This window comes from Xylaria bambusicola, assembly GCF_022495145.1.
Source record: "Xylaria bambusicola strain CBS 139988 unplaced genomic scaffold F5B22scaffold_119, whole genome shotgun sequence".
NCBI lineage: Eukaryota > Fungi > Ascomycota > Sordariomycetes > Xylariales > Xylariaceae > Xylaria > Xylaria bambusicola.
Genome location: NW_025953672.1, coordinates 1 through 9,535, shown reverse-complemented (window position 1 = coordinate 9,535; position 9,535 = coordinate 1). Strand labels below are relative to the sequence as shown.

Genomic DNA, 9,535 nt, shown 5'->3' with positions numbered 1-9,535 from the left:
TTAAAAGATTTTTCCTTTAATTAACTTTTTTAATTATAATATTAAAAAAGTATAATAGTTAAAGGATTTAAAAAAAATAAAATATAAAGTAAAAATAGTTTTAATATATAAATAATTAAATTATAATAATAACTTTTTATTTTATTTTATATTTTTATTAATATTTTTATGTTTTATTTCTTTAATAGGATTAATTAATATATATACCTTTTAATCCTTATAGGAATTAGTAAAGGTTTATTGAACAATTTTTAAATAAATTTAATAAATAATTTTAATTAATAAAGCTTTAAACTTTTTATTAATAATTTTTAAAAGGTTATCCTTTAAAAAATTAATACTTTTTTAAAAAGGTAATATTTTTATTAAATATAATATTTTTAATTATAATAATTTTATTAACTTTTAATAATTAAATATAATAAATAATAAATAATAAATAATTAATATTTAATTAAATATTTTATTTAAGCTTTTAAATTTAATTTTCTTTTTTTTATTTATTTTTAATTATATTATAAACATTATAATAAATACTTTATATTTATAAACTTTTAAATATAATAGGGTAAGTATTTTATTTTATTTAATAATATTATTTTATATTTAAAAGTAAATATAAAACTTTTTATATAAAGTTTTTTAATTATAAATATATTTAAATATATAATTATATAAGTATATAATAGCCTTTATAATTTTTATTTATAAATAAATTAATAATTTTAATCTATTTTTTATAAACCTTACCTTTTTTTTAATTATACTTTTTAACCTTTTAATACTTTTATTAAATATTTAAATATTAAAAAGAAAAACTTTAAAAGTAATTTCTTTAATTATATAAAAATATTAAATAAATTAAATGGTATCCTTTATATTTATAATTAATTTATTATTATATTTTATTATTAATACTTTAGTTTTATAATAATTTTTTATATATTTAATTAAATAGGTAAATATAATTTTAATTAATAAATATATTTAATTATATAAATGATAATTAAAGGTAAAGTTAAAAAATTAATTAATAATAAATATTATATATTATTTTTTATTATTATTCTTTTAAAAGTTTTTATAATTATAGAAATTAATTATTAATTATATATTAATAGCTATAGGTTTTTTTTATAATTATTTATTAATTTAATATTGAATTTTAAATATTTTATATATATTATATTAGGTAATTTTTATTTTATTACTTTTATTAAAAGTTTAATAAATCTTTACCTTTTAAAATAAAGTTATTAAATATTATATTACTTTAAATTTTAAATAACCTATTTAAAGGTATTATTTAAATAAATCTTTTTATAAAATTAACTTTTTTATATATAAATTAAACTTATTTTATTATATATAAAAGGTTAATTTTTTAAAAAATAATAATAAATATTTTAAAATAAATTAATTAAATTAATTTTATAAATAATATAAAATTAATTTACTTTTTTTATTATAATAGGTTTATAAATAGTTTATTATTTTATTAATATTTTAATTAATTAAAGATTTAAAGGGATATTAAATTAATTATTATAATAAAATAAAATGCTATATTATATAGTTAAAAGATTTTTAATCCTTTTAATCCTTAAATATAAATATTAACTTTTTTAAAATTTTAAATAAATATAATTTTATTTTTAATATATATTATATTATTTAAATTAACTTTTTTAAAGTTTAAAAATTTATTAATTTTATTAAAAATATATATTATAATATTTAAATTTAATATTATTAAATTTTTTAATTAATATATTAATTAATTTTTATTTTTAATAATAAATATAATTTAAATTAAATTTTTTAAAAGTTAATTAATATTTAAGTTAATTTCTTTTTATTTTATTCTTTTCTTTTAAATTTATTTAATTTCCTTAATAAGTTTTAAGTTAAATTTAAATAATTATAAAACTATTCTTTAAATTATTTTATTAAATATAAAATCTTTATTTATTAATTTTAAAAAGGTATATTAATATTTATTTAATAAATAATTTTAAATATATAGCTTATAATTTATATTTTTTATATTAATATTTATTTTAAAATATTTATTTTTAATATTATTATTATATTTTTATAGTTTTTTATTATAATTATAATTACTTTAACCTTTACTTTAACCTATTAACTTTTAATAATTAAAAACTTCTTTTACTTTAATTATTTTATTTATTTTTTTAATATTCCTAAAGGTATAAAAGCTTTCTTTATAAGGATTTTTCTTTATTAATTTATTTTAAATTAATAGTTGAATATATATTTTATTATATAGGTTTATTATAATTATAATATAATTTAATATTTTATTTTTAATTTTTTATTAATTAATTTATTAAAAAGCTATTATTTATTTTAAATAACTTCCTTTTAATACTTTTTTTAAATTAATAATTAAATTATATAATTTTATAATATTTATTATTTTATATTTAATTATTAAAGTTAGCTTTTTTTTTTATTTAATTATTTATATTTTTAAATTTTTTAATAATTATTTTATATTATTATTAATAAAAGATTTATAATTAAGTTTTATTTAATATATTAAACTTCCTTTTAAATATATTTTAATAATATATAATTTATTATATTATATATTAAATATTTTTATTAACTTTAATAATATATCTTTATAATTTTAAAATATTATATTAAAGATTTAATTTTTTAATTAATTTATAATTTTAATTTAATTAATATATTTATATATTTTTATATTATAATTATTTAAATTAATATTATATATAGTTTATTTAAAAGTAATTATTTTAATTATATTTTAAAAAGGTTTTAGGTTAATAATTTTATAATTTATAATTAATAAAAACTTTATAAAAGATATTAATATATATATTACCTTTAAATAATTTTTAACTTTAAATATTATAAATTATTTTAATTATAATATTTTTATATTTAACTTTAAAGTAATATAATCCTATAAATTTAAACTAATTATTTTACTTTTAAGTTTTTAATTTTAAATATAAAAGTTATTTAAATATTTTAATATAATCTTTATATTTTAATTAATTAGTTTATATATATTAATTATTTAATTAAATTAATAGTTTATTTAATAATAGTTTAAAATAATAATAAAACTTTTAATTGTTAAATATAAATAATAGTATATAAAATTTAATATATTAATTGATTGATCTTGTTGTTATTAGTGTAACGTGTTTGCTACGCCGAGATTATACGAGGGTCCTTATCTCCTGGATATGGGTCTACCCTAAGGTCCCTGTTTACCTAATATCCTGGCTTAAGATACAACCCCTTATATTTGACAATTAATGAATATGACTAAGTTCCAAGCCCTCTATAAGAGCCCTTGTCATAGGTAGGCAAAACCTACATGATCCGCCACCGCGCTTCAGGCAAGGCCATTAGTCTCAAAAATGGATCCTTGCGCCTAAGAGAAGATACCAACCCGCATTGTATGTACTACTGGAAGTGCGAGCAAACCTGGGGCTGGTATGGATTCAGAGACACTGCTTCAGGGAATCTTCTCGGCCGAGATGGCGTCTTCGGTTTTCGCGCCACTCAGAAACTTCACATGCCCTGGGAATGGTTCATGGTTTCCGGTCACAAGAACGAGGGATTTCATCTCCGAACGCCTCATTGGCTTTCACTCAGATGGGTAGGCATTGGCGCAGATGGTAAAACCTTGGTCGACGCGACATCCGACGACGAAGCTGCAGTTTGGGAATTCGTCGAGGTGTGAATAGCCTCGGCAAGGCAGTCAACGCAGGCAGATTTAGGGTCTACATGGATTAATTGCCATACTCGGTTGGCTGGGCGGCGGATTGAGATGTTTGGGTTGATGGAGTCCTGGCAAACATTACCCTGCCTTGCGTTTGCTCAAGGAAATTACCCACAAAAGCAATCGACCTAGTCGGTCCATTGAAGGTTGTGTACAATACGTAACTCCATGGTACCTCAATTTCGTGCTCTTCCACAACGACTTTGATTGCAGCCTGGATTGGCGGTGCTTAGCAGCGGGTTGGGTAGTCACAACCCCAAGTGCTTCGCCTACCAATACCTATATCGTCCTTTCGTAGCACAAGGATCGCGATTTCGGTAAAAGCAGAGGCACACAGCCGACGGTTGTGGCCAGTAGATTTGTGGCTTACACGATATCGGTGTTTAAATCAGCCGGGCACGGCCCTGCCATCTCTCACTGGACTACCTCTAACCTATCATATTTCAACGAATTGATCAGAGGAGGAGCTCGGCCACCCATTGGCGGCCTCACCCAACGTTCTGTCTTGCTATCCATGTTTGCTAAGGTTTCCATACATCTGTTACTCTCCCTTGATCCTCCACTTAATATATCTGGCTTCATGTCCTGAACATCTACCCATCGTGAAACTATACGCAATCGCAACGCTTGGGACAAGCCTGCTCCCGCTCCTGTTCGCACAATGGAAAGCAACCAACTCGTTGAAGAAGTCGTACACGATATTTCCGAAATGGACATTACTACGACCAGCTCGTCGGCTTTGTCACCGGAACACATCAACAGTGTCCCCGAAACGAGGAAAATCTTCTCCCGCTATCAATCGCCTGATCTTTCATCGATCATCTCGCTCCGCTCCCAGACCGAGTCATTGATAGAATCAGTGGATTGGGAGGCCCTAAGAGAATATGCAGCCGCGAAACGAAGGGGGATCGACTGCTCTCTCTTTCCGAACATCGGGTATGTCTACGGCCACAAGGCCAGAATTATCGAGTTTACGGATGGAGTTCAATGGCTTGCACAACTACGCCTGCCCAGTCTCTACGGACGCTACTCCTCTGGAGATAGTATCAAGACAAATATGGAATGTGAATTTCACACAGTTTCCCTTCTACGACAGCGAACAAGCCTGCCTATTCCTGAAATACACGCCTACGATACTCGAAGTGACTGCTGCGTCAAGGCCCCATTCATCTTGATGGATTGGGTGGAGGGCAGTGACAGCAACGAGATATCAGAGGAGGATATTCCATATCGGTATAAGCAAACCTTGTTGAGCGGCCTCGCTAAGATCCATGTAAGCAAGATGTTAGCATCCAAGTGCACATAGTTCGCTGACTTGTTTTACTCGTCGCTAGGTCCAGCTGTCTAAGGTCCTACTACCCCAGATTGGCACGATAGTATCCTTGAACGCTGATGGCACGTGCCAGCAAGGTCCAATCCCCGGGCTGGGTGGTCCATTCAACACAGCAACCGAGTTCTTCCGAGCGTGGGCGGCGAAAGTCAAAGCTGGATTGCCGGAGGATAGGCGAGAGATAGCAGAAGGTCGAAACGCGGCTGAGATAATCTCCTCGGTCTTATCGTTTCCCGAATCAATCAGCCGACTTGCTGATCGGCTCTCTGTTCTCGACTCCGGTCCATTTCCTCTCTGTCACGGCAGCTTTAGCCACCACAACCTCATTATCGATGACGCCTGGCAAATTCTTGGCGTAATTGGCTGGGATACTGCATTTGCAGGACCGTGGGAGATCTTTGGGGATTTTCCCTTGAGTTTCTCACCAATGCCGCGTGCCATGGACTTCCCCCACAACTATACAGAGGACGGCGTTCACAAGAACCGTTACATCACCCAGCGGCTTATGGATCAGGAGAATTACGTAGTAGCAGTAGAACGGGAGGAGAATCAAAATGGAGGAACACCCCACCGTCTAGCAGACACTTTGAGAGACTCGAAAAGACAACAGTTAGCAACTGCAATGAGATTGTATGAGAAAGGAACACGCGGATTTTATGAAAACTTGATTCACGAGTTTGAATTATCCGAGGAGTCTCAAACACACAATCTTGTTCCAACGCAGCTGGCTTAACGGACAAATGGCATGGCGAGAGTGGTCAGGTGGCTGGACTGAATGCCGGTGATGCTTGGAAAAGAGCGAATCGTGGATAAGACGGGGTAGGATATAGGAGGAGATAGAGTTATAATGACATGTTCACAGGTTCGGATGTGGTTGTATGGGGGGGTTCGTGTGATGCACGGTCTATCTGCAGCGGGCATGCCTTGCCCTAATTAGGGGTGACCACCCCTCAATGGGTCATCAACACATCACAGCATCCTCTAGATTTCACCTTCGCGAAAGACTTCTGAAACTAGTGTAATCAATTATAAAGGACGTGCTATCTAGTTGAACGAGTGTAAGCGAGACATTTTCTCAAGACACGAAAGACAACCTGTCATTCAATCTCGAGCTCTCAAGTAGCAGCGCTGCGGAACCGATTCAAGCACTCGCTCACCGAGGTGGCAATGGACGTGTCACCCTGAAGGTCCCGGGAGCCGCCCCAAAAATGCATTCAAGGAACCATTCTCCGAAGCGCGAGGGTCGTTTCGTCATCATGAGGGGTGCAGCTTGCTGTGTCGTAGAGGATAGCTTGCTCGGCACCCAATAGGGACCCAGCCCTCTACTGCCCTAGGAGGTCTATTGCTCTTCTTCCCAGAGGATGCCTTGCTTGCATTATCGTTACCCCCAGACACAGGGGAGCGTGACGGGATTTGTTGGGATCGACGTGCATTAACTCCTTCCCTTTTCCCTTTGACGAACGTGACGAGCCCGACATCCTGAATCCCAACAAAGGAAAGTAGCAGTGTTTTAAGTGAGTGATACACGCTCTTCAAGGGAGCAGAGATTGTATTATCTTTTGTCGATGAATTGCTTTGATGAAATTTGAAACTTTAGCTCTACTGGTTTTCCAGCAAATCTTGTATCTCAATGGCTTCGGGGGCTACTGTCGCCGTCAGGGTCCTGCTTAACCCGCAAGCATCCACGTGAGTAATTGAGACCATGGCTCTGGCTTCGGGGGAGGTGCAGCCTGCCTTGTGCCGGGGCGTGGACTGCTCAGCGGGCGATCAGAGTATGTTTTGCTTTGCGCTTTAGAAGACTTGCTGCCCTTCTTCCCAGAGGAGGATTTGCTTGCGGTGTCGTTACCCTGGCTCGCTGGGGAACATTCATACACCCCCTGGGGACGTGCACTAGCTCTTTCCCCTTTCCCTTCGACGAGTGTGAGGAATGTGAGTTGTGGGGTTAATGTGATGACTCAGGCATCCAGAATCCCGACAGATGGATATAAAAGTGTTATAAGTGAATGATACTCAATGGATGAGCTAGTGGAGGCTGTGTTGTATGGTAGGTGCTTCGGAATTCCAATCGTTCCAATCTTCGAACACCTGACTAAAAGTTTGTCGCGATATTTGGTTTCTCCTTCCTCTTAAAGAACGAGCACTTCTTCTTCGAAGATGAGCTACTCGCAGTATCAGTGCTCTCGTCGGTCACAGAGGGAGATGGCCTTGGTTTCGAGAGCTTGACGCGTGGTTTTTCCTCCTTATCCGCTTTCTTCGACACTTCCGGCATGCGGGAAAATGCAAAAATGAAAGTGATGCTGGTTTCTTTTTTCTTTTTTTTTATGAGTGATGATAGATGTGTGAATCGATAGAGATTTTGTTGCCTAGGTTTATCGCTATTTCCTTTGGAGATTCAGCACGAAGTCCAATGACTTAAACCTGCCTCTGTCCTATAGTTTCAGCGTACTTGTCTCCGATGGGTTTCTTGCCCTTGAACCACGGTTGGCTCTTCTTCGTACCAGCATTCGCGATAGGTGCGTTAGGGTCGCGCACGGGGTAAGAAGGCTGGGGCTTCTTTGGCTTTTTATATTTTTCTTCTTTTGGCTTCCACTCAAGTGGCATTTTTATTCTTGAGCAAGTAGTAACAGGTGTATCTATGTGTGGTTCAGGGTGAGTATTTGGATTTATAGGAAAAGAGAATCACCGTCTTTCCGAGATCCAGAGTCTTTATATCCCCTCTTGGTCGTACCAGACGTGGCGTGGCTCCTCCTGTCATGTTTAGTTTATAACAGTATCACCTCGTTGTACACAGCAGTGATGATATGACAAGATGTAGCACATCCCTCTATAATCGTCCTTGTGACCTTAGACATATCACTGCTCGTCACTCCCTTACCTTAACTGTCAGAAGGAGTGGGTGCATATACGTAGGGTAGGCCATATGAGTTGTATTCAGGATAATCAGAAGATAATTAAACTAGAAGTCTGAAGACCTGAAGGATACTGGTGATACTTGTAGTCAGAGGTTAGAGTGTATATTCCACCGCACAATTACTGACAACAACCAGGCGTAGTTCCTATCAGCGATAGTTTGGAATATAGAAGTTTATTTCATACTTTCACTCGTCTCCCTCTAAGAATATATCTCTTGTGATATACCTGTCTGTTTCTCGCCGATCCTCGGGGAGGATTCCGAGCAGGCGCTGACTTGACGGACGCACCATAGAAGCTTCACCTGCCCCAGAAAATCATGGTCATGTCGCCCCAGACAAGGGATATAACAGGCTGTTTTCAAAGCTACAAGGGGCAAACAGTCCGGTCAGCCGGTGCACAACTGTACAATGGAAATAAGTAGGTAGCTTGTGACGTGATTCCGTGATCGTGATTGCGATACTTGGCATCCTTAAGGGATTCAGGGTGTACTATCTACCGTGCCTGGTACGCAACGCAAAGAGAACACCAGCAGCATTCTGTCCGCTACGCAGGGCTCTCTTCTCCCTGTGCATCACACTAAGGGAGATGGACTCACATACGTACGCAGCCTCTCACATGACCATTTGACAATAGCGCAATAACTATTTTCCACTTCGACTCGGAGTGACTTAGGGCGAAGCCGTCGACCATGAAGTCCAAGTCATCGGCAGGTGACCATACGTCAGGAAAGCTATCGTGAGGTCCAAAAAAAGCGACCTACTGTGTACATGGCCTCACCCTAGGCCGCAAAGATTTTAAGTGTCAAAAGTAGTACATATAATCCCATTAGATTATCTAAAAGTCTAAATTACAATACAGTCATCTAACTAAATAAAGGTCTTATATACAAATTCCTAGCATTCTAATATATGGAACGTAAATATTACCGCCTTCCCTTTTTAATATTCCCTTTCGATCCTTATATTAATTAATGCTATAAATTTTAATCGATTCCTTTTTAAAGGTAGCTCCCTTTAAGGTAAGTTAAATAGTTATATTGGATAATATAAAAGTAATGTTTTAAGAAACACCTATTAAAATAAAATAAATAAGGTAAAACTTTTTTAAAAGTTAAATTATTTATAGCTATTAAAATAGTAAATAGAAGTAATATTAAGTTTTTTAAAATAGGATATTATAAAGGGTAAAAATTTTATTAATATTACTTTTAAATTATTATTTATAATATAAAGCTTTTAAAATTAAAGTATTATAATATATAATAGCTATAATATATTATATATTTATTATTTTTATATAAATGTAAATATTTTTATAAGTATCCTTTTTTTTTTTTTTTTTATATTATTTATATATATTTTTATAATTACTTTTTTTAATAATTAATATTTTTATTAAGGTATAAATTATAAATTATAAATAACTTATAATTTATAAGTTTTAAGTTTTTAAAAAGGGTATATTATTTATTTTATATTATATTTTAATTCTTTTTATAAAGT

The 9,535-nt window shown here is 32.3% G+C and overlaps 2 protein-coding genes across 2 annotated transcripts; both read left to right on the top strand.

Annotated features, from left to right (window-relative positions):
• The first annotated feature begins 3,287 nt into the window (after window positions 1-3,287).
• On the top strand, window positions 3,288-4,020 carry F5B22DRAFT_59120 (uncharacterized protein). Its single transcript, XM_047973841.1, has one exon. The coding sequence runs from the start codon at window positions 3,383-3,385 to the stop codon at window positions 3,749-3,751; it is 369 nt and encodes a 122-aa protein (XP_047824625.1). The 5' UTR covers window positions 3,288-3,382; the 3' UTR covers window positions 3,752-4,020.
• Window position 4,021: 1 nt separating this feature from the next.
• On the top strand, window positions 4,022-6,113 carry F5B22DRAFT_59121 (uncharacterized protein). The gene is made up of 2 exons (XM_047973843.1): window positions 4,022-5,063; window positions 5,125-6,113. Exons 1-2 carry the CDS (start codon window positions 4,452-4,454, stop codon window positions 5,851-5,853), a joined length of 1,341 nt encoding a protein of 446 aa, XP_047824624.1. The 5' UTR covers window positions 4,022-4,451; the 3' UTR covers window positions 5,854-6,113.
• The last annotated feature ends 3,422 nt before the right edge of the window (window positions 6,114-9,535 follow it).

Coding starts and splice junctions, on each gene's coding strand:
- F5B22DRAFT_59120 (XM_047973841.1), top strand. CDS start 3,383: ATGATCCGCCACCGCGCTTCAGGCAAGGCCATTAGTCTCAAAAATGGA.
- F5B22DRAFT_59121 (XM_047973843.1), top strand. CDS start 4,452: ATGGAAAGCAACCAACTCGTTGAAGAAGTCGTACACGATATTTCCGAA. Junction 5,064..5,124: donor GCGGCCTCGCTAAGATCCAT/GTAAGCAAGATG, acceptor ACTCGTCGCTAG/GTCCAGCTGTCTAAGGTCCT.